We start from the raw sequence: 24493 nt of genomic DNA on the forward strand, positions 1-24493 counted from the left end.
CTCCCCTGCTCCCCAGATTTCCCCGGCTATGGAGCAATTTCTCAAGTCGATGAATCTCAGCGGAATGGTTCCAGCACGTTCCTGTGCTCCTCCGATGTTGTAATATTTTAAGTGGCACCGTTCCCAGCTGATCCCATAGCCGAGGCGGAGCAGAGAGACGGTGCATGGTAAGAGCGTACTGAAGGTGGATGGACGCTTTTAGTTGAGCCTCACTTTATACGATTGTCATGGTTATTTTGAACGTGGAATATTAGATCTTGCGCACAGGCCACATTATACGCTGGTGTATACTCTGGGATCTGGTATCTGCTCTGGGATCACATTATACGCTGGTGGATACGGTTCCTCTGATCCCGTTATATGCCAGTATATACAGTACTCGCCAGATGTGGCTCGATCACATAAAGCATGATCAGGTTCTGCTCTCATCACTAAAACTACCCACTGTTCAAAGATCATCCCGGAAGGTAAAGATAACACCACTACTAACCATCATCTTAAACCACCAGCCCCCCCCAGCCGCCTTCACCCTCGCCGCCAACAATAAATGCAAGGAGCTCATGGACTTTTTTTGTTACTTCCTCTGAGGTTCCCCCCTGCCCTAACCCTGAATTCTCTAGTTTCTCTTCTATCTCCCCTCATGCCCTCTCCGCGCTCATCTTGTCGATGTGACCCACCTCCTGCTCTCTCAACCCTATTGCCACTAGACTGCTGACCACCCAGTTTCCCTTCCCGGCCCCCATGTTAACTGATATTGTTAATGGTTCTCTCTCCTCGGGTACTGCCGCCCTCTCCTTCAAATCTGCCATTGTCACCCCTCTCCAAAAAAAAAAAAAAAAAACCCTTGACCCCTCTGTCCTTGCAAACGACCGCCCCATCTCCAACCCCCCTTTCCTCTCGAGTCCTTGAGCATGTTGCCTCCCAAATCCAAGCTCCTCTTTCCTGGAACTCCATGTTTGACTCCCTCCAATCAGGTTTCCACCCCTGCCGCTGTACTGAAACGGCTCTTGCCAAAGTCACAAATGACACCCTAGTTGACTGACGAGGTAAGCTATCCCTTCGCGACCTGTCTAACCTTTTACATGATTGATCACAAGATTCTGCTGCAGCGCCGCTCCTGTCCCCCAGCTGGGTGGGACTGCACTCGCCTGCAGCGCCGCTCCTGTCCTCCGGCTGGGTGGGACTGCACTCGCCTGCAGCGCCGCTCCTGTCCTCCGGCTGGGTGGGACTGCACTCGCCTGCAGCGCCGCTCCTGTCCTCCAGCTGGGTGGGACTGCACTCGCCTGCAGCGCCGCTCCTGTCCTCCGGCTGGGTGGGACTGCACTCGCCTGCAGCGCCGCTCCTGTCCCCCGGCTGGGTGGGACTGCACTCGCCTGCAGCGCCGCTCCTGTCCCCCGGCTGGGTGGGACTGCACTCGCCTGCAGCGCCGCTCCTGTCCTCCGGCTGGGTGGGACTGCACTCGCCTGCAGCGCCGCTCCTGTCCCCCGGCTGGGTGGGACTGCACTCGCCTGCAGTGCCGCTCCTGTCCCCCGGCTGGGTGGGACTGCACTCGCCTGCAGCGCCGCTCCTGTCCCCCGGCTGGGTGGGACTGCACTCGTCTGCAGCGCCGCTCCTGTCCCCCGGCTGGGTGGGACTGCACTCGCCTGCAGCGCCGCTCCTGTCCTCCGGCTGGGTGGGACTGCACTCGCCTGCAGCGCCGCTCCTGTCCCCCGGCTGGGTGGGACTGCACTCGCCTGCAGCGCCGCTCCTGTCCCCCGGCTGGGTGGGACTGCACTCGTCTGCAGCGCCGCTCCTGTCCCCCGGCTGGGTGGGACTGCACTCGCCTGCAGCGCCGCTCCTGTCCTCCGGCTGGGTGGGACTGCACTCGCCTGCAGCGCCGCTCCTGTCCCCCGGCTGGGTGGGACTGCACTCGCCTGCAGCGCCGCTCCTGTCCCCCGGCTGGGTGGGACTGCACTCGCCTGCAGCGCCGCTCCTGTCCTCCGGCTGGGTGGGACTGCACTCGCCTGCAGCGCCGCTCCTGTCCTCCGGCTGGGTAGGACTGCACTCGCCTGCAGCGCCGCTCCTGTCCCCCGGCTGGGTGGGACTGCACTCGCCTGCAGCGCCGCTCCTGTCCCCCGGCTGGGTGGGACTGCACTCGCCTGCAGCGCCACTCCTGTCCTCCGGCTGGGTGGGACTGCACTCGCCTGCAGCGCCGCTCCTGTCCCCCGGCTGGGTGGGACTGCACTCGCCTGCAGCGCCGCTCCTGTCCTCCGGCTGGGTGGGACTGCACTCGCCTGCAGCGCCGCTCCTGTCCCCCGGCTGGGTGGGACTGCACTCGCCTGCAGCGCCGCTCCTGTCCCCCGGCTGGGTGGGACTGCACTCGCCTGCAGCGCCGCTCCTGTCCCCCGGCTGGGTGGGACTGCACTCGCCTGCAGCGCCGCTCCTGTCCCCCGGCTGGGTGGGACTGCACTCGCCTGCAGCGCCGCTCCTGTCCCCCGGCTGGGTGGGACTGCACTCGCCTGCAGCGCCGCTCCTGTCCCCTGGCTGGGTGGGACTGCACTCGCCTGCAGCGCCGCTCCTGTCCCCCGGCTGGGTGGGACTGCACTCGCCTGCAGCGCCGCTCCTGTCCTCCGGCTGGGTGGGACTGCACTCGCCTGCAGCGCCGCTCCTGTCCTCCGGCTGGGTGGGACTGCACTCGCCTGCAGCGCCGCTCCTGTCCCCCGGCTGGGTGGGACTGCACTCGCCTGCAGCGCCGCTCCTGTCCTCCGGCTGGGTGGGACTGCACTCGCCTGCAGCCCCGCTCCTGTCCTCCGGCTGGGTGGGACTGCACTCGCCTGCAGCGCCGCTCCTGTCCTCCGGCTGGGTGGGACTGCACTCTCCTGCAGCGCCGCTCCTGTCCCCTGGCTGGGTGGGACTGCACTCGCCTGCAGCGCCGCTCCTGTCCTCCGGCTGGGTGGGACTGCACTCGCCTGCAGCGCCGCTCCTGTCCTCCGGCTGGGTGGGACTGCACTCGCCTGCAGCGCCGCTCCTGTCCTCCTGCTGGGTGGGACTGCACTCGCCTGCAGCGCTGCTCCTGTCCCCCGGCTGGGTGGGACTGCACTCGCCTGCAGCGCTGCTCCTGTCCCCCGGCTGGGTGGGACTGCACTCGCCTGCAGCGCCGCTCCTGTCCCCCGGCTGGGTGGGACTGCACTCGCCTGCAGCGCTGCTCCTGTCCCCCGGCTGGGTGGGACTGCACTCGCCTGCAGCGCCGCTCCTGTCCCCCGGCTGGGTGGGACTGCACTCGCCTGCAGCGCCGCTCCTGTCCCCCGGCTGGGTGGGACTGCACTCGCCTGCAGCGCCGCTCCTGTCCCCCGGCTGGGTGGGACTGCACTCGCCTGCAGCGCCGCTCCTGTCCTCCGGCTGGGTGGGACTGCACTCGCCTGCAGCCCCGCTCCTGTCCTCCGGCTGGGTGGGACTGCACTCGCCTGCAGCGCCGCTCCTGTCCCCCGGCTGGGTGGGACTGCACTCTCCTGCAGCGCCGCTCCTGTCCTCCGGCTGGGTGGGACTGCACTCGCCTGCAGCGCCGCTCCTGTCCTCCGGCTGGGTGGGACTGCACTCGCCTGCAGCGCCGCTCCTGTCCTCCTGCTGGGTGGGACTGCACTCGCCTGCAGCGCCGCTCCTGTCCTCCGGCTGGGTGGGACTGCACTCGCCTGCAGCGCCGCTCCTGTCCCCCGGCTGGGTGGGACTGCACTCGCCTGCAGCGCCGCTCCTGTCCTCCGGCTGGGTGGGACTGCACTCGCCTGCAGCGCTGCTCCTGTCCCCCGGCTGGGTGGGACTGCACTCGCCTGCTTTCATTCTTATCTATCCACTCGTAGTCAGAGAAAATCACCTGACAGCTTCTCTTCCCGCTCCCACATCGTTACCTCTGGTGTCCCCCAAGGATCGATCCTTGGTCCCCTCCTATTTCTTACCGACATGCTACTCCTCGGCGACATCACCTGAAAACACAGCATCAGGTTCCACATGTACGCTGACGACACCCAGCTTTACCTCACTGCCACTTTTATCGACCCCTCCACTGTGTCTCAGTATTGGATGAGCTGAAATTTCCTCCAACTTAATATTGGGCAGACCGAAGCCATTATCTTTGGCCCCCACCTCAAACTCCGCCCGAGCCACCATCCCTCTCCCTGCAGCTGTCTAAGGCTGAACCAGACTGTTTGCAACCTTGGTGTTATATTTGACTCCGAGATGAACTTCCTACCACATATCTGTGGCATCACTAAGACCGCCGATTTCCACCTCTAACATTGCCACACTCCGCCCTTGCCTCAGCTTATCTGCTGCTGGACCACTCCTCCGTGCCTTTGTTACCTCTGGACTTGACTATTCCAATGCACTCTTGGCCTGCCTGCTTCGTTCTACCCTACGTAAACTTGAGCTCATCCAAAACTCTGCTACCCCGTGTCCTAACTCACACCCAGTCCCGTTCACCCATCACCCCCTGTGCTCACTGCCCCGTGTCCTAACTCACACCCAGTCCCGTTCACCCATCACCCCCTGTGCTCACTGCCCCGTGTCCTAACTCGCACCCAGTCCCGTTCACACATCACCCCCTGTGCTCACTGCCCCGTGTCCTAACTCACACCCAGTCCCGTTCACCCATCACCCCCTGTGCTCACTGCCCCGTGTCCTAACTCACACCCAGTCCCGTTCACCCATCACCCCCTGTGCTCACTGCCCCGTGTCCTAACTCACACCCAGTCCCGTTCACCCATCACCCCCTGTGCTCACTGCCCCGTGTCCTAACTCGCACCCAGTCCCGTTCACACATCACCCCCTGTGCTCACTGCCCCGTGTCCTAACTCACACCCAGTCCCGTTCACCCATCACCCCCTGTGCTCACTGCCCCGTGTCCTAACTCGCACCCAGTCCCGTTCACACATCGCCCCCTGTGCTCACTGCCCCGTGTCCTAACTCACACCCAGTCCCGTTCACCCATCACCCCCTGTGCTCACTGCCCCGTGTCCTAACTCGCACCCAGTCCCGTTCACCCATCACCCCCTGTGCTCGCTGACCCGTGTCCTAACTCGCACCAAGTCCCGTTCACCCATCGCCCCCTGTGCTCACTGCCCCGTGTCCTAACTCACACCCAGTCCCGTTCACCCATCTCCCCTGTGCTCACTGCCCCGTGTCCTAACTCACACCCAGTCCCGTTCACCCATCACCCCCTGTGCTCACTGCCCCGTGTCCTAACTCACACCCAGTCCCGTTCACCCATCTCCGCTGTGCTCGCTGACCCGTGTCCTAACTCGCACCCAGTCCCGTTCACCCATCACCCCCTGTGCTCACTGCCCCGTGTCCTAACTCACACCCAGTCCCGTTCACCCATCACCCCCTGTGCTCACTGCCCCGTGTCCTAACTCGCACCCAGTCCCGTTCACCCATCTCCCCTGTGCTCACTGCCCCGTGTCCTAACTCACACCCAGTCCCGTTCACCCATCACCCCCTGTGCTCACTGCCCCGTGTCCTAACTCACACCCAGTCCCGTTCACCCATCTCCCCTGTGCTCACTGCCCCGTGTCCTAACTCACACCCAGTCCCGTTCACCCATCACCCCCTGTGCTCACTGCCCCGTGTCCTAACTCGCACCCAGTCCCGTTCACCCATCTCCCCTGTGCTCACTGCCCCGTGTCCTAACTCACACCCAATCCCGTTCACCCATCTCCGCTGTGCTCGCTGACCCGTGTACTAACTCGCACCAAGTCCCGTTCACCCTTCTCCCCTGTGCTCGCTGAGCTACAATGGCTCCTGATTAAGCAGTGCCTCGATTTAAAAATTCTCATCCTTGTTTTCAAATCCCTCCATGGCCTCGCCCCTCCCCATCTCTGTAATTTCCTTCAGCCCTATGACCCTTAAGATCTCTGCGCTCCTCCAATTCTGGCCTCTTGAACATCCCCGATTTCCTTCACTCCACCATTGGTGGCCGTGCCTTTAGCTGCCTGGGCCCTAAACTCTGGAATTCCCTCCCTAAACCTCTCCGCCTCGCTACCTCTCTCTCTCCTCCTTAAGACGCTCCTTAAAACCTCCCTCTTTGACCAAGCGTTTGGTCACCTGTCCTAATATCTCCTGATGTGGGTCGGTGTCACATTCTGTCTGATAACCCTCCTGTGACTCGCCTTGGGACGTTTTACTACGTTCAAGGCGCTATAGAAATGCAAGTGTTGGTATATATGCATCTTTGTGGATTCCAGTGTTTGGTTTCAGGATGTAAAAAATGGCACCATAATCTTGAAAAAGGTGATTAATAATAGCTTGAATGTAGTGACTGTTAAATGAAGCATCAGTAAGTTGTTTGAGAATTGTACATTGTTACACAGCCCTGCACACAAGTACCAGAGCATTGGTGGGAGGTGCCCAGTAATCATGTGGTGAGTTACACATCTGAACTGTGCCAGCACGACGCTGAGGCTTGGCTTTCTCCAGCACCTCCGACTGCCAGGGTCTGCTTCCTGTTGGTTATAAGTGGCAGGGCCTGCCTGCCCCTTTCTTCGTGGGATGGTGTAAGGTGCAGGAGATTGCATGGACGGGTTGCGCGGTGACATACAGTAGAAACATTCGCATTTATCACAGAATCACAGAAACCCCACAGTACAGATAGAGGCCATTTCGGCCCATCGAGCCTGCACCGACACATATCCCACCCGATCCCTGTAACCCCTACACCAACACATATCCCACCCTATCCCCGTAACCCCACGTATTTAATCCCCCTAACACTAAGGGTCAATTTATCATAGCCAATCAACCGAACCCGCACATCTTTGGACTGTGGGAGGAAACCGGAGCACCCGGAGGAAACCCACGCAAACACGGGGAGAATGTGCAAACTCCACACAGACAGTCGCCTTTCACAACCGCATGACGTCCCACAGCGTTTTATAGCCAATTAAGTACTTGTGAAGCGTGGTCACTGTTGTAATGTAGGAATATAGTGACGATTCCTGCTCTTGAGTGTAAACCCCCTCAGATTTTCCCTTCGGATGCTCCTAGTTTCTGCAGGATCTCCAGCTGAGGGGCTGGGCAGGTGGATGGGCTGCTGGCGGTGTCCTCGGGCCTCCAGTGTTGCACGGCTAGGAGATAGATGAGAGCCGGCTGGAGGTGCCTGCAGCTTGATGTTAGCACCCGCCCTGTGGTGAAGTATCTGACTTGCACTCTGTCTCCACACAGGATGTGGCTGAGATTGCGAGCTGGCTGGAGGTTGAACGGTCTCTCTACACTCTGGTATTACCGCACCATCTGCCCTCCATACGTGTCCATTAATGTGGCCCTTCCCAGTATTAATAAATAAAATCAGAGTTCACTTTTTTTATTGCCCCCTCAAGTGTTTAAGGGGTATACTACCTGCTCATTTAAAGCTGCGTTCTCAGTGGGGTTCGGTGAAAATTGAAAAGTTGCAAGTCGAGAAAACTGCAAATTGGAGACAAAAAACTTCTGATTTTGGGAGTTGCTGGTTAAACATTGGCATTCTGCTCTGACTCTTGCACAGGGCGAGGCTGTGGGAGGTGGAGAGGAAGGGGGCGAGTGCAGTAAACTGTCCAAATGCTTTTATATCTGCAGCAGTGAGGCAGAGCCAGTGTCTGCGAAGGGGGTGAGCTGTTGGTTTGACTCCATTTCAGTTGATGTGGAAATCTGAAGTCCTCTTAGTAAAGCCCGTGTTGTGTTTCCAATCTTGAGCACTTTTTATTATGACTTTTAAAACTCTCCGGGCGAGTGTGCTTGCAGATGGCGCCAGCATTTCCCAAGCACAGAGGTTCGAAATTGTGATCTCCCTTTCATTAGCAGTCTGTGTGAGAAAATCGGACCACTTCCTATTTCAGTGTGTCCTGGGAGCTTCCCAGAATAAGCCACAATCCTAATGATATCTGGGAAAGTACAGAACCGAGCTTATTTTTAGTGACCCAAGAGGAATGTAATCTCCTTCGATTCCTAAACCACAGCACTGGAACATTTGACAATTCCTCTGCTTTGGGTTGTTTCCACTTACGATGTGAGACCGGGGGCCCCTCATCAGGTAAGTCTGGAGGGTTGATTGTCCTGTATAGAAGTTTGTCAAAGCAGTTTTAAAAAACATCACGCAGGCAGCATGGTTAAAACCTGCCACAGCCGTGTGCGCGGCACTCGGAGGTTGTGTTCGGCAGCAGACAGGATTGCATGAACTCCCGAGAGGATGCTGCCTCACCCGCCCCTGACAAAGAGCTGCATTAGTCGGAGTCGCTCCTGTCAGACGTTAATAAGTTAACCGTTTCATAGATTTCTGAGTAAAGCTGAGTTAAACAGGGGTCGGTGCTGAAACTGGCCCCCCCCCCCCCCCCACTCCCCATGTTTAAGAGCTGCTGTGCAGCCTGCCTCCAGCTGTGTTGGTGCAGCACCCGAGCCTGTTACTGGGCCTTGTGCAGTGTCTTGTGTTCAGTGGGGTTGGGAGTGAACCCAGCTCTCTCAGGCCTTGCCCAGGAGGAGCAGGACACACAACTGCTGCTCTTCACCTGCTGCTGTAAGTCCAGTCGGTGCGAAACTCTGAAGGCTCCCGTGGTCGAGGAGTGGTATAGACAGAACGTGTTCAGTCCTGCATGGCCTTTACTGTAATTAAAAAAAAAAAAAAAGAAAAAAAAAAGTACCTCGAGACTCGACTATTCCAACGCTCTCCGGGCCGGCCTCCCACCTTCCACCCTCCATAAACTTCAGCTCATCCAAACCCCTGCTGCCCCGTGTCCGAACTCACACCCAGTCCCGTTCACCCATCACCCCCTGTGCTCACTGCCCCATGTCCTAACTCGCACCCAGTCCCGTTCACCCATCACCCCCTGTGCTCACTGCCCCGTGTCCTAACTCGCACCCAGTCCCGTTCACCCATCACCACCTGTGCTCACTGCCCCGTGTCCTAACTCGCACCCAGTCCCATTCACCCATCACCACCTGTGCTCGCTGCCCCGTGTCCTAACTCGCACCCAGTCCCGTTCACCCATCACCCCCTGTGCTCACTGCCCCGTGTCCTAACTCGCACCCAGTCCCGTTCACCCATCAGCCCCTGTGCTCACTGCCCCGTGTCCGAACTCGCACCCAGTCCCGTTCACCCATCACCTCCTGTGCTCACTGCCCCGTGTCCTAACTCGCACCCAGTCCCGTTCACCCATCACCACCTGTGCTCGCTGCCCCGTGTCCTAACTCGCACCCAGTCCCGTTCACCCATCACCACCTGTGCTCACTGCCCTGTTGATGTGCCATCAATAACTCAAAGACAAGGAGTTTAAAGGATTCAACTGAAGGCTTTTAATCACTAAGAACATTGCCGGTCTTTCCACATCGGGTTCGTCTGATAGAATGACTCATACAGCTCTTGAGACCTTTATATGACAAAAGACAGGGGCGTAGCCAATATACACAATAGGAAAAAAGGGGGCGGTACACAATACAAAGCAGGTAAAACACAGGGGCTGATGAAGGCATATATTTCATCACATTCACCCCTTCTACAGATTTAGTCTGTCCGGGGGTGTGATAGTCCTTCCTGAACGTCGCAACAGTACCTCGGGTTCCGACCGGGAGTCCGTGGTGCCTTCCTGGGCATACCCATGTGTTGGGGGTGTTGCAGGTACTTCTGGGGGTGGTGAGCCTGGGGATGGTGGAGGTTCTTCTGGGGGTGGTGGTGATGGGTCGTCGTCGCTTCCTGCCGAGGCGAGGTCCTTTATGGACACGGTGTCCTCACGCCCGTCGGCGTGCTTGACGTACGCGTACTGTGGGTTTGCGTGGAGTAGGTGTACTGCCTCCACGAGGGGATCCGTTTTGTGGCCCCTCACATGCTTCTGTAATAGGACTGTCCCTGGGGTGGAGAGCCACGAGGGTAGGGACACTCCTGAGGTTGATTTGCGGGGAAAAACAAACCTCTTCTTGTGAGGAGTGGCGTTAGTAGCAGTACACAGTAGCGACCTTATCGAGTGGAGTACGTCTGGGAGGACCTCTTGCCAGCGGGAGGTGGGGAGGCCTTTAGACCTTAGTGCTAAGGTGACCGCCTTCCACACTGTCGCGTTCTCCCTCTCCACTTGCCCATTACCCCGGGGGTTATAACTAGTGGTCCGACTTGTGGCTATCCCCTTCGACAGCAGGTATTGGTGCAGTTCGTCGCTCATGAACGACGCCCCCTTGTCAGTGTGGATGTAGTTAGGCATGCCGAACGTGCAAAACAGGTTGCCGAGGCACTTGATGACCGTGGCACTGGTCATGTCTGGGCAGGGGTAGGCGAATGGGAAGCGGGAGTACTCGTCCACAATGTTGAGAAAGTACACATTGCGGTCGGTGGAGGGGAGTGGTCCCTTGAAATCGAAGCTCAGGCGCTCGAATGGCCGTGTAGCTTTGATCAGGTGGGCTCGGTCGGGCCTGAAAAAACGGGGCTTGCATTCCGCACAGGTGCGGCAGTCCCTGGTCATCGACCGGACCTCCTCGATGGAATAGGGGAGGTTACGGGATTTTATAAAGTGAAATAGCCGGGTGACCCCCGGGTGGCAGAGGCCATTGTGGAGGCCCTGTAGCCTGTCCCCCTGGATGCTGGCACACATCCCTCGTGATAGGGCGTCGGGGGATTCGTTGAGGGCCCCTGGCCTATATATTATGTCTTACTCAAACGTGGAGAGTTCGATCCGCCACCTGAGAATTTTGTCGTTCTTGATCTTCCCCCTCTGTTGTTAAACATGAAGGCTACCGACCGCTGGTCGGTAAGCAGGGTGAAGCGTTTGCCGGCTAGGTAGTGCCTCCAGTGCCGCACTGCCTCCACTATGGCCTGGGCCGCCGCCTCTACCGAGGAGTGCCTGATCTCGGGCCCTTGGAGGGTTCTTGAGAAAAAGGCTACGGGCCGCCCATCCTGGTTGAGGGTGGCTGCTAAAGCGAAGTCGGAGGCATCGCTTTCGACCTGGAAAGGGATGTTTTCGTCCACTGCCTGCAGCACGGCCTTCTCAATGTCGTGTTTAATGCTGTTGAAGGCGGCGTGGGCCTCGGCCGTGAGCGGGAAGGACGTTGATTTCGGGAGGGGACGGGCCTTGTCGGAATAATTGGGGACCCATTGGGCGTAATAGGAGAAGAACCCCAGGCACCTTTTCAAGGCCTTGGGAGTGTTTGGTAGGGGTAGCTCCCGTAGGGGGCGCAATCGGTCGGGGTCCGGACCGATTTCCCCGTTTTCGACCACGCAGCCCAGGATACAGAGGCGCGTGGTGCTAAAGACACACTTATCCTCGTTGTAGGTGAGATTGAGTCTGAGGGCGGTTTTCAGAAATCTCGCGAGGTTCGAGTCGTGGTCTTGCTGGTCGTGGCCGCAGATGGTGACGTTGTCTAGGTATGGGTAGGTGGCTGTTAATTGGTTCTCATCGACCATGCGGTCCATCTCCCGCTGGAAGACCGAGACCCCATTCGTTACCCCAAAGGGGACTCTGAGGAAGTGGTAGAGGCGTCCGTTCGCCTCGAAGGCGGTGTATGGACGGTCCTCCGGCCTAATAGGGAGCTGGTGGTATGCCGATTTTAGGTCGATGGTGGAAAACACCCGGTATTGCGCAACCATATCCGCTATGCGGGGCAGAGGGTAGGTGTCTAGCTGGGTGTATAGATTAACCGTCTGGCTATAATCTATCACCATCCGCTTCTTTTCGCTACCCTTAACTACTACTACCTGGGCGCGCCACGGGCTGGTACTGCATTCGATGATACCCTCCCGCTTGAGTCTTTCTACTTCCGACGCAATGAACCGTCTGTCCTCCCAGCTGTACCGCCTACTCTTGGTCGCTATGGGTCGACAGTTGGGTGCGAGGTTGGCGAACAGAGAGGGCGCTTGACCTTCAGGGTAGCCAGACCGCACACTGTGAGGGGCAGCTGGGACCCACCGTAGGTAAGCGTGATACTTTGGTGGTGGCACTGGAAGTCCAGACCCAAGATCACGCTCACACAGAGATCTGGCATTATCAATAGTTTAAAATCTCTGTAATCAGTGCCTTTTACCGACAACATAACCGCGCAGAAACCTGTAATTTTTGAGGTATGAGTTTTATCAGCCATGGCGATTTTGCCCTGTGTGGGGACTATCGTTAGTGAAAGTCGTTTTACCAGGCTAGGATGAATAAAGCTTTCGGTGCTCCCGCAGTCAATCAAGCATTTAACCTTGTTCCCGTTTACCTCTATGTCCATCATCGATCTAGACAACGGATGCGGCCTGGATTGATCCACTGTGATCGAGGCCACCAGTGGGTCCTGGAGGTCTGTGTAGTCGGGGCAAGATGGTGGACTCCATGAGGGTGGACAAGATGGCGTCCAAGATGGGCGGCGGTGGCAGAGTTGGAAGCGGGGTTCCCTCTGCAGACTTTGCTGAAATGTCCTTTCTTCCCGCATTTAAAACAGGTGGTGCCCTTCGCTGGGCACAGATGCCTGGAGTGTTTGTCCTGGCCGCAGAAGTAGCATTTCGGGCCCCGATTCATCGCGGCAGTAGTGGGGCTCCTGGGTGGGGGCTGGGGCTCCGATGGTGCTGGGCTGGCCTGAGACCTGGGAGGTGAAGATGGCTTCCAAGATGGCGGCCCCCACGGCGCGCACGAGGCGGAGTGGGCCGCGTGGCCTGAGGAACAGGATTCAGAGTTCCTCTGGGCCATATCCAGCGATTGCGCAATGCCCATAGCCTGTTTTAAGTCCAGTCCCTCCTTTTCAAACAGTTTCTGCCGAATGTAATTTGAACTGAGGCCCGCAATAAAGGAGTCTCGGATCAGCTCCTCCGTGTACACGATGGCAGACACGGCCTTACAGTTACAGTCTCTGCCCAGTACTTTTAGGCTTAGCATGAAGTCCTCTAGTGACTCACCATGCCGCTGCGTGCGAGTAGTCAGAAGATGCCTGGCGTACACCTCGTTTATTGGCCGCATGTAGTGGGCCTTCAGAATGGTGCAGGCATCCCCGTAGCTGGTGGCATCTTGGATGAGAGAGGAGACCCGATGGCTCACCCAGTTTCGCAGGATTCCCAGTTTCACGTCTCCGGTGGCGGTTGCGGCTGCTATGGCGGTGGATGAGTTTGCGATGAAAAATTCGAAGCATTGGAACCAGTGTCCGAACTGTGTGGCTGTGGCTGCGTCTGAGGCATGGGGGTCCAGATCCAAGCGCTCTGGTTTCAGGAGTTGATCCATCTTGGTGTTTTAGTGATTAAAATTGATGTGCCATCAATAACTCAAAGACAAGGAGTTTAAAGGATTCAACTGAAGGCTTTTAATCACTAAGAACATTGCCGGTCTTTCCACATCGGGTTCGTCTGATAGAATGACTCATACAACTCTTGAGACCTTTATATGACAAAAGACAGGGGCGTAGCCAATACACACAATAGGAAAAAAGGGGGCGGTACACACAATACAAAGCAGGTAAAACACGGGCTGATGAAGGCATATATTTCATCACACCCGTGTCCTAACTCGCAGCGAGTCCCATTCACCCATCACCCCCTGTGCTCACTGCCCCGTGTCCTAACTCGCACCCAGTCCCGTTCACCCATCGCCCCCTGTGCTCACTGCCCCATGTCCTAACTCGCACCCAGTCCCGTTCACCCACCATCCCTGTGCTCACTGCCCCGTGTCCTAACTCACACCCAGTCCCGTTCACCCATCACCCCCTGTGCTCACTGCCCCGTGTCCTAACTCACACCGAGCCCCGTTCACCCACCATCCCTGTGCTCACTGCCCCGTGTCCTAACTCGCACCCAGTCCCGTTCACCCACCACCCCTGTGCTCACTGCCCCATGTCCTAACTCACACCCAGTCCCGTTCACCCACCATCCCTGTGCTCACTGCCCCGTGTCCTAACTCACACCGAGCCCCGTTCACCCACCATCCCTGTGCTCACTGCCCCGTGTCCTAACTCACACCCAGTCCCGTTCACCCATCACCCCCTGTGCTCACTGCCCCGTGTCCTAACTCACACCCAGTCCCGTTCACCCATCACCCTTGTGCCCGCAGACCTACATTCGCACTCGGTCTCCAAACACCACGATTTAAAAAGCCTCATCCTCTCGTTCAAATTCCTCCATGGCCTTGCCCCTCCCTATCTATCTCTCTTACCTCCTCCAGCCCCACAACTCTCCACGATCTCTGCGCTCCTCCAATTCTGGCCTCTTTCGCATCCTCAACCTCCTTCATCCCACCATTGGTGGCTGTGCCTTCAGCTGCCTGCCCTAAGCTCTGGAATTCCCTCCCTAAACCTCGCCGCCTCGCTACCTCTCCTCCTTTAGGATGCTCCTTAAAACCTCCCTCTTTGACCCAGCTTTTTTGTCACCTGTACTAATATCTCTTTCTTTGGCTCAGTGTCCATATTTATTGGATTATGCTCCTGTGAGGTGGTTTGGGTCATTAAAGGTGCTATGTAAATGCAAGTTGTTAGTTAAAGCAGCTTTTGAGTATTGGGGCCATTCTTGGTTCAACATTTGGGCTGCAATAATGGGCCTCAGTGCCCTTGTACACGTGATGCCCCTGCAGTCCACTGGCACTATCTGGGCTGATGCAGGAAGACATGGGCAAGGTACTAGAGGGTGCCCAGCACAGCAGTTGAGGCAAGCTGTAACCCTGCCAGACTCCACTCCTTCAGAACCACAACTCTTCAGGTTATACTGAAGTGTGAGCTGCGGGACTTGAAGCAGAGTTTCTGACGGCAAGTACGTTGTTTTAAGGTAGCTGTTACTTTAGAGTGTCAGCTGTGGCTCGGTGGGCAGCACTCTCGCCTCTGAGTCACAAGGTCGTGGGTTCAAGTCCCATTCCAGGGACTTGAGCCCAAAGTCTAGGCTGTCAGTGCAGTGCTGCACTGTCTGAGGTGCTGTCTTTCGGATGAGTCGTTAAACCGAGGCTCCGTCTGCTCTCGGGTGGATGTAAACATCCCACGGCACTATTTTGAAGAAGAGCAGGGGAGTTATCCCCGGTGTCCTGGCCAATATTTATCCCTCAATCAACATCCCTAAAAAACAGATTATCTGGTCATTATCACATTGCTGTGTGTGGGAGCTTGCTGTGCACAAATTGCTGCTACACTTCCTACATTACAACAGTGACTCCACTTCAAAAAGTACTTCATTGGCTGTAAAGCACTTTGGGACGCCCGGTGGTCGTGAAGGCGCTATAGAAATGCAAGTCTTTCTTTACAAGAGGCACAGCACAGCGTGATGGGAAACCCTGCCTTGCACTAGACTTGCTGTCCAATGACCCTGTGGTGTTGAAGTGAAAGGTGGGTTTAAATGTGTAACAGTCCCACTGCTTCACACATCAAGGAGGGTTTAGTTTCCCTGCTTTACTCCCTCTGCCCCTCCTCCTGTTGACTGCAGATCCATCCATTATACTATAAGGAAGTGTATGGACTTTGTGCTTTCAACGGTTGTGTAATGCAATCCTGCTATTCAGCCTGTTTGAGCCATCCGACTTGGTGAGCGCCACCCTACATGAGCTGCAACTTGCTCTGCTTACCCTTCCCATCTGTCTAGCTCACCCCCATCCTCGCTGACTTCCATTGGCTCCCTGTGCCCTGGCGCATCCTTGTCCCTGATTACAAATCGCCCCACGGCCTCGCTCAGCACCCTTCCCAACCCAGCGCGCTGGCTCGCTCCTCCAACTGGCTCATTGGCGCATAATGGTTTGTGCCTGCAGGAGTCTCCATTAATATAAGATAGCCACCAAGAAATCAGATGGGGAATTCAGAAGAAACTTCTTTACTCAGAGTGGTGAGAATGTGGAACTTGTTATCGCAAGGAGTAGTTAAGGTGAATAGTACAGATTCAGTGAAGGGGAAGCTTGATGAGCATGAGGGAGCGGGGAATAGAAGGATATGTTGATAGATGAGGAAGGAGTGGAGCATAAACACCGGCATGGACTGGTTGGGCTGAATGGCCTGTTTCTGTGCCGTATGTTCTATGTCTTCACAGCTGTCTCACTGACCGTCCTGCCAGCTTTGGGCCCAGTGCAGTGCAGAAACCAGTCCTCTCCACCCTACAGTGATGGTGCCTGTACACTGATTAGCTTTCCCAGTGCAGTGCAGAAACCAGTCCTCTCCACCCTACAGTGATGGTGCCTGTACACTGATTAGCTTTCCCAGTGCGGGCAGAGGGAGGAGGGCTTGAGTTTTGGGTGTAGTTGCTTTGCTTGTTCTAGTACATAATGGCCTGAATGTAGCCATGCTACATACATGGGTAAACTCTGTTTAATTCATCAGCTGCTTTACCCTGTGAGGCTTGCTCACAATACAAAGACAATTCACGTGACCGAGGAACACTTTGAAATACTGCTCCTCACTCTCGCCCATTGTCCTTGGTAGTATTTTTTATATCTATCTATATATCTTGTCTGCTGAAACCCTGTTCACCCATCACCCCTACATTGGCTCCCGGTCAGACAACACCTCTATTTTTAATATTCTCATCCTTGTTTTCAGATACCCCCATGGCCTCGCCCCTCCCTATCTCTGTAACTTCCTACAACTCTCTAAGATCTCTGCGCTCCTCCAATTCCGGCCTCTGGCACAGCCCTGATTTCCATCGGCGGCCATGCCTTCAGCTGCCCAGGCCCTAAACGCCAGAATTCCCTCCCTAAACCTCTTCACCTATCCTCTTAAAACCTTGACCAAGCTTTTCTCTCGTGGCACTATTACGGAGAAGAGCAGGGAGTTCTCCCCGGTGTCCTGGCCAATATTTATCCCTCAATCAACATCACTAAAAAAAACATTATCTGGTCATTCCCTGATTGCTGTTTGTGGGAGCTGGCTGCTGCGTTTCCCACATTACAGCAGTGACTAGACTTCCCAAGTACTTCATTGGTTGTAAAGTGCTCTGGGATGTCCTGTGGTCTTGAAAGGTGCTGTAGAAATGGAAGTCTTCCTTTCTTATGTGGCACGGTGTCATATTTTGTCTGATATCACTCCTGTGAAGCACCTTGGGGTGTTTTGCCACGTTAAAGGCACTGTATCAATGCAAGGTGTTCTATATATAATTATACAGCACAGAAGGAGGCCATTCGGCCCATCATGCCTGAGCTGGCTTTTTGAAAGAGCTCTCCGATTAGCCCGACTCCAGGCAGTGCACTCCAGATATAGATAGATGTACAATTTTATGTTCTAAATAGATACTGCAGACACTGGAAATCTGAAACAAGAACATTAAATGCTGTAAACATTTGAGCAGTAGCTGGGGTAAAAGGATGCAAGTTAACCTTTCAGGTACATGTTCTGACGAAGGGTCATATACCTGAAGCGTTGACCTTTCCACTGATGCTGCCTGAGAGTTTGCAGCAGTTTTCTGTTTTGTGCTCCTTTTCTAGCCCTCTGTTCACTGAGGTTTTTCTCCAGCCCAGATGACAGGTGGACCAGTTCCTGGTGCTGCTCCTGCTCTTGCACTGGCTGCTGAGTACCTTGTTTTAAATGAAACATTTGTGCTGTTTGTCGAGGTGTGATTGTGTACTTGCCACGCTGGGAATGACTGCCTTGAGCTGCTCGGTTCCGCCAGGCTCCCCCAGATTACTGGCACACTGTTGGGTATTTTCTCCATGTCTACGATGGATTGTTTGGATTTTTTTCTTGCTGGGCACAGTACACACGGAGTTAAAGTTGTTTACTGCTAGCTGGTTCAACGGGCTGCATAGATGATCTATTCCAGCCTCCCCTCAGGCCATATGCAGTTCAGGAAGGCCTCGGTAAGCATGCTGCCATTTTTCTTTGATGGAGACCCATCTAACAAGTCATTCCAAGTGCTTTGCAAAGATCAGCAAGTAAAACCATTTCAGTCGATTCAGACGTCCCATGTCATGGCGGATCTGCCAATTTAATATAGTCACAAGTGATACAATTTTGAATATCTTTTGTTCTGTTCTTTCATACAATTTTGAATGGTATATTGAGGCTGTTCTGCCAGCCAGCAGTCCATCTGAGACTGTGGGCATATGTAGTGATTCAGAGCCCGTGTGGTAGTGTTTAAAAAGTGAGCGACCATGTTTTAAAGATCAACTTTACCTTGAGGGTTAGCGCAGGTGAAACATCTTTCTTGCCTTGGTCATTTTGGGAGGATAGTGAAGTTTGTAACTACGGTAAATGTCCGATTAGTAATAAGTACTGTTCATTTACCTTGTATTAGCAGAGAAGATAAGGAGCGGTGATCTAATTGAGGTGTTTAAGATGATTAAAGGATTTGATAAGGTTGATCGAGAGAAGCTATTTCTTCTGGTGGGGGGAGTCCAGAACAAGGAGCAGAACCTTTAAACTAGAGCCAGGCCGCTCAGGGGTGATGTCAGAAAGCACTTCTTCACACAAAGGTGAGTGGGAACCTGGAACACTCTCCCCCAGAAAGCTGTTGAGATTGGGAAACTTTCAAAACTGAGATTGGTAGATTTATGTTAGGCAAGGGTATTTGGGGTTGTGGAACCCAGGCGGGTTAATGGAGTTAAGATACAGATCAGCCATGATCTAATTGAATGGTGGAGCAGGCTTAAGGGGTTGAATGACAGAGGACACAGATTTAAGGTAATTGGCAAAAGAACCAGAGGGGAGATGAGGGGAAAAAAATTCCGCAGCGAGTTGTTGTGATCTGGAGCGCGCTGCCCGAGAGGGCGGTGGAAGCAGATTCAATAGTAACTTTCAAAGGGAATTGGAAAAATACTTGAAAATAAAATGTTCAGGGCTATGGGGAGAGAGCAGGGGAATGGGACTAATTGGATAATTCTTTCAGAGAGCTGGCACAGGCACGATTGGCCGAATGGCCTCCTTCTGTACTGTGTGATTGTATAAGAGGAGGGAGATGTGTGAGGAATGCCCAGGGAGGCAGTGTTATATTATCAATGAGGGCGTATCTCCCAGGAACTCTCGACACCCGTCTCACTGCCCACTCTGGCACGGTTGCCTCACAGCGCCAGGGACCCGGGTTCGAATCCGGCCTCGGGTGACCGTCTGTGTGGAGTTTGCACATTCTCCCCGTGTTTGCGTGGGTTTCCTCCGGGTGCTCCGGTTTCTTCCCACAGTCCAAAGATGTGCGGTTAGCTTGATTGGCTATGATAAATTGACCCTTAGTGTTAGGGGGATTAAAGACGTGGGGATAGGGTGGGACATGTGTTGGCGTAGGGGTTACGGGGATCAGGTGGGATATGTGTCGGTGCAGGCTCGATGGGCCGAAATGGCCTCTATCTGCATTGTGGGGTTTCTGTATACCCATGGAACAAAGGGTAAAGTGCATTGTGGCACTTCCCCCCCCGACCAATTTTATTCCGATCACAGGCTGACAAAGCCACCTTAAACATTGCTATCCCGAACTGAATTAAACAGACGGTACCTCACATTGGGGATAGTCTGTGGCCAGAATGATGCCACAGACGCATTTTTGTGGTAACTGCACATGCGGATGGGACTGCGAGCCCAGCCGTTCAGACTGCCTATTAACCGTTAATTGTATACAGATGTCGTGGGTGTGTCCAGACCTGGCACTGTGTGTGTGTAAAGCGTGTTTGTAAACTGCTCCAAGATTAGCTCCTGCTGACTGCGTCCCATACAGTGGTGGTGAAGGGAGTCTTTGTACTTCCTTGTGCGGGCAATCTTTCCCCCCCTGACTGCTGAGTGGCTGTGATTCCCTGCTGTTGCAGGGCAGGGAAAGCTTGATGAAATACACTGGTCTGAGGCCACCCGGTCGCCTAGTGGGAAAAGGCACTGTCCTCTTTTTGAATGAGGCGTTAAACCGAGGTCCCATCTGCTCTCAGGTGGACGTGTAAGATCCCATGTCTGGCCAATATTTACCCCTCAACTAACGCCAATTTAAAAACCAGATTATCCGGTCATTAGTACGTTGCTGTATGGAATTACGGCCAGTGGCAACATCCATACCAACAAAGAGGCTGAGATGGGCTAACCCGGCAGAGACCAGGGATGAACCCAGGACCTTCTGGTTTGTATGGTTTAGTAGGAAAGAAAGACTTGCATTTATCTAGTACTTCAGGACGTCCTAAAGCACTTTACAGCCTATGAAGTACTTTTTGAAGCAGTCATCAATGTTTCCCCCCCCAAATTCTTTTTGGATGCGACTGCTGCCAACGACATGAAGTAGTTGCGCGTGCGCAGTTCCACTGCTTCTTGGTTGTTCGTTGGCAGCAGTCACTCTGATATATTAATGTGGTTTGTTCGTGAAATAAATCAACGTTGTAATTATTAGAAGTAAATGTACTGGCGGTTTCCAGTAATTTCTGGTTGCCGATGTGGTAATTTGATGGCGGGCTCTGGCTCGGCTCCAGGTTCCTCACGTGTAGCTGGTGAGCTTGAGAAGTGAAAGCTCCTGGAGTTTGTCAACAATCCGCATCCGCCGAGCTTTAAATGGCTGATGGTTTAATGTTAAAAATGACCAACAATAGGGAGGGGGTGGGGAAAAGAGATCGCTGCTGCTGAACTAAGCTGAAATGAAAATGGAAATTAAAATTTGAATTGGTGTTTTGTGTGTTGAATTGGTGTTTCTATTGGATTAATGAACGTTGACATTTATGTGCAGAATGCTTCTGGTAGCTTCCGGTTCATTGGCAGCAGTCACTTTTTTTTGGGTGCGAGGTCCCTTTAACGCCCATTTAAAGTTTCACGCATGCACGAAATTTCACATTGGGGAAAGCCGGTCCCGGGCTGCGTGTGACCGGAAAACAGCTTCGAGCGAACGCTGGTAGTCACTGTTGCAATGTAGGAAACGCGGCAGCCAATTTGCACACTGCAAGCTCCCACAAACCGCATAATGACCAGATAATTTGTTTGTGATTTGGTTGAGGGATAAATATTTTCCAGGACACTAGGGTGAATTGCCCAGCTCCTCATCGAAATAGTGCCGTGGGATCTTGTATGTCCACCTGAGAGAGCAGACGTCTCATCTGAAAGACTGCACCTCTGACGGTGCAGCGCTCCCTCGGTAATGACTGCAGTGTCGGCCTCGATTTTGTTCTGGAGTGGGGAACATAGAAACAGGAGGAGGCCATTCAGCCCCTCGAGCCTGTTCCGTCATTCACTGAGATTATGGCTGATCTGCGACCTAACTCCATCTACCCGCCTTTGCCCCATATCCCTTAATACCTGTAATTAACAAAAAGCTATTCATCTCAGATTTAAAGTTAACAATTGATCTAGCATCAATTGCCGTTTGCGGAAGAGAATTCCAAACTGTGTAGAAGTGTTTCCTAATTTCACACCTGAAAAGTCTGGCTCTAATTTTTAGACCTGCCCCCTAGTCCTAGACTCCCCAACCAGCGGAAATAGTTTCTCTCGACCCTATCCATTCCCTTAATATCCTGAAAACTTCGATCCGATCACCCCTTAACCTTCCAAATTCTCGGGAATACAACCCTAGTTTGTGTAATCTCTCCTCGTAACTTAACCCTTGGAGTCCGGGGATCTGGTAAACCTGCGCTGCACTCCCTCCAAGGCCAGTATATCCTTCCTAAGGTGTGGTGCCCAGAACTGCTCCCAGTGCTCCAGGTGTGGTCTAACCAGGGTTTTGTACAGCTGCAGCATAACTTCTACCCGCTTGTACTCTAGTCCTCTCGATATAAAGGCCAGCATTCCATTAGCCTTTTTGATTATTTTCTGTACCTGTTCCTGACATTCTAATGATCGATGTACCTGGACCCCCCAAGTCTCTTTGGCCCTCCACTGTTTCTAGCTTTGCACCATTTAGAAAGTCCCCTGTTCTATCCTTTGTAGGTCCAAAGTGGATGACCTCACATTTACTTGCATTGAGATCCATTTGCCACGGTTTTTGCCCTGTCGATATCCCTTTAATTTTACTTGAACCCACGACCTACTGACTCGGAGGCGAGAGTGCTGCTACTGGGCCATGGCTGACTGTGATGGGCCTAGACACATTTGATAAAATTGCCCAGTTTATAAACCCAAGCAGGAGCGGAAAGAAAAGCCGGTAATTCTGGAAAGACATCCATCAGCATCTGTACATGGAAGAGAGGGGTGAAGGTTTGCGATGGGACCCAGCCAGCAGCAGTAACCTGAGTCTCGGGAGCTGGCGGTCTGCTGTATATTGGCAGCACCGCCTGTTCCCACTGGCCAAATGGAGCATCACACTCCCGTTTGTGCTGTTAACAGTCACAGCCCGTGGATTGGGCCCAGATGTGTTTAGGGAGACATTAGAAGGTGGGGCTGGGTGCTAGTCATCATTGAAAGTGCTGCACAAATGCACATAGTGTACTAAAAATAGATGGGTGTTTGTTGAGCAGTATGTTAAACGAGGTGCAGCAAGGAAAAGAATGTGGGTGTGACTCCTGATCAAACACTGAAGGGCTGCTACATGCATGGCAGTAATTGCCAAGACAAACAGACTGGAAAGGCACATCAACAGTGTACAGGCTATGCTTTGTGAAGCATTTCCAGATCATACATTGGGGTATTTATCCTGTGGCCAAACCATATCAGGATGAAAATAAACCGAGTCTGTGCCAAGGATCCAGACTAGGGTGACTGGGATCGATTTAAACCGAAGAATCTGTTCTCTTCCCCCTATGGCTTGTGACTCGTGCAGGGGTATGGTTCCATGTACACCATGGCCACTCGCTGTGTACGTGGGCCACTTGTTGTGTACACCACGGCCACTCGCTGTGTACACCACGGCCACTTGCTGTGTACGTGGGCCACTCGCTGTGTACACCATGGCCACTCGCTGTGTACACCATGGCCACTCGCTGTGTACGTGGGCCACTCGTGTACGTGGAGACAGTGAGCATCAGCTGAAGGATGCCACGTGTGGACCTGACCTCGTGCTCATCCGCTGTGCACTTCCAGCAGGACTTTCTGGATAGCGATCGGGGGCAGAACCCTGGCCAATTTTTTTATTTGGCTCTTTCCCCCCCCCCGCCCCCACCACCTAGCTGAAGGGCACCGAGGTTACTGGCAGCATCTTGTAGTCGCTGCTGATCTCTGCTAACTCGGTATGGTCTAGGGATTTTATTTCCACCTTCTTGGTCTGTAAGGCATAATCAGCTGAGCCATTGGAACGAGCTTGTATTTCCCAGGAGTGGCCGTGTGTGAGATGGCTTCAGGGCGAGACTGAGGATACTTCCAGCAGGTAATAATTAACCCGTTACACATGGTTTTTGGTGGGGGAAAGAATGTAGTGGATGACATGATCCAAACAAAGGGTGTGGAGAAACACTTTGTGGAGTCCGGGATGTGATTCCGAACACGGAAAGTAAATGGGACCCTTATCCTGGGATTATTAAATGGGTCCCTTATCCACTCTGGGATTATTAAATGGGTCCCTTATCTATCCTGGGATTATTAAATGGGTCCTTTATCTATCCTGGGATTATTAAATGGGTCCCTTATCTATCCTGGGATTATTAAATGGGTCCTTTATCTATCCTGGGATTATTAAATGGGTCCCTTATCCACTCTGGGATTATTAAATGGGTCCCTTATCCACTCTGGGATTATTAAATGGGTCCCTTATCTATCCTGGGATTATTAAATGGGTCCTTTATCTATCCTGGGATTATTAAATGGGACCCTTATCTATCCTGGGATTATTAAATGGGTCCCTTATCTATCCTGGGATTATTAAATGGGTCCCTTATCCACTCTGGGATTATTAAATGGGACCCTTATCTATCCTGGGATTATTAAATGGGTCCCTTATCTATCCTGGGATTATTAAATGGGTCCCTTATCCACTCTGGGATTATTAAATGGGTCCCTTATCTATTCTGGGATTATCTATTCTGTCGGTGTCTGCTGTGGCTCATTTAGTTGCACACCTGAGTCAGAAGGTTGTGTTCAATCCCCACTCCAGAGACTGGAGCACAAAACCGAGCGAGTGCTGCCATGTCGTTGGTGCCATCTTTCGGATGAGATGTTATTTCTGGAAGAGCAGGTCTCTCGCATCCCCGTTCGCTGAAGCCAGCTTGCAAGTTGAAGAAGAAAACGTATGTGTTTGGCACCGACCCCGGTGAAAGCAGCAGGCTCACCTTGGGGTGGTCACCGTCTGTGCAAGACCTGCACTCCGGGAGCCAGTCACAACTGACCCTAATGTACAGCAGATTAAAGGGCTGTGTGTGAGTTTTGGTGGAGGAGTGTGCTGCTGATGCTGCTTCAGACAGCATTCCTCTCCTGCGGTGCTTGATTCTGCCTCAAATGTGATAAACAACTATGCAGGAAATCGAGTTTAGCATGTGCGAATTATCTCTTGCGACAGGAGTAAAATACTTCTCCAAGTTGAGCCTGAGAGTGCTCAGATCAGCTGCGGGCAGCTGTAATCTCGATGCGCAGTTCTTGCAAACCGTCAAATTTTAGTGACTTCCTGTTTTGAAACTTTTAAGAAAGGAACTTGTATTTGAATAGTGCCTTAATTATTGAAGTGCAGTCACTGTTTAGACAAATACAGCACAGAGCCACAAACTGCAAGAATTGACAAGATAATCTATTTTGTTGGTGTTGGTTGAGGGAAGAATGCTGGGCAGGACACGAGAGCTCCCCTGTTCCTCTT

The 24493-nt window shown here is 53.7% G+C and overlaps 1 protein-coding gene across 2 annotated transcripts in view; it reads left to right on the forward strand.

The window, feature by feature from the left end:
* Positions 1–24493, forward strand: part of LOC147105419 (serine/threonine-protein kinase 38) — a 175617-nt gene that overhangs the window by 10288 nt on the left and 140836 nt on the right. The window contains exon 2 of one of the 2 annotated variants that reach the window (XM_086011717.1): positions 17–167. The exons of the other annotated variant lie outside the window; for it this stretch is intronic. Coding sequence (XP_085867843.1) covers positions 165–167 — 3 coding nt within the window. The 5' untranslated portion in view covers positions 17–164. The remainder of the gene's footprint in view (positions 1–16; positions 168–24493) is intronic. 2 annotated transcript variants of the gene reach the window in all.

Source organism: Somniosus microcephalus, chromosome 18 (genome assembly GCF_052327205.1).
Source record: "Somniosus microcephalus isolate GS21.2 chromosome 18, FLI_Smic_1.0, whole genome shotgun sequence".
In the NCBI taxonomy this organism is placed as follows: domain Eukaryota; kingdom Metazoa; phylum Chordata; class Chondrichthyes; order Squaliformes; family Somniosidae; genus Somniosus; species Somniosus microcephalus.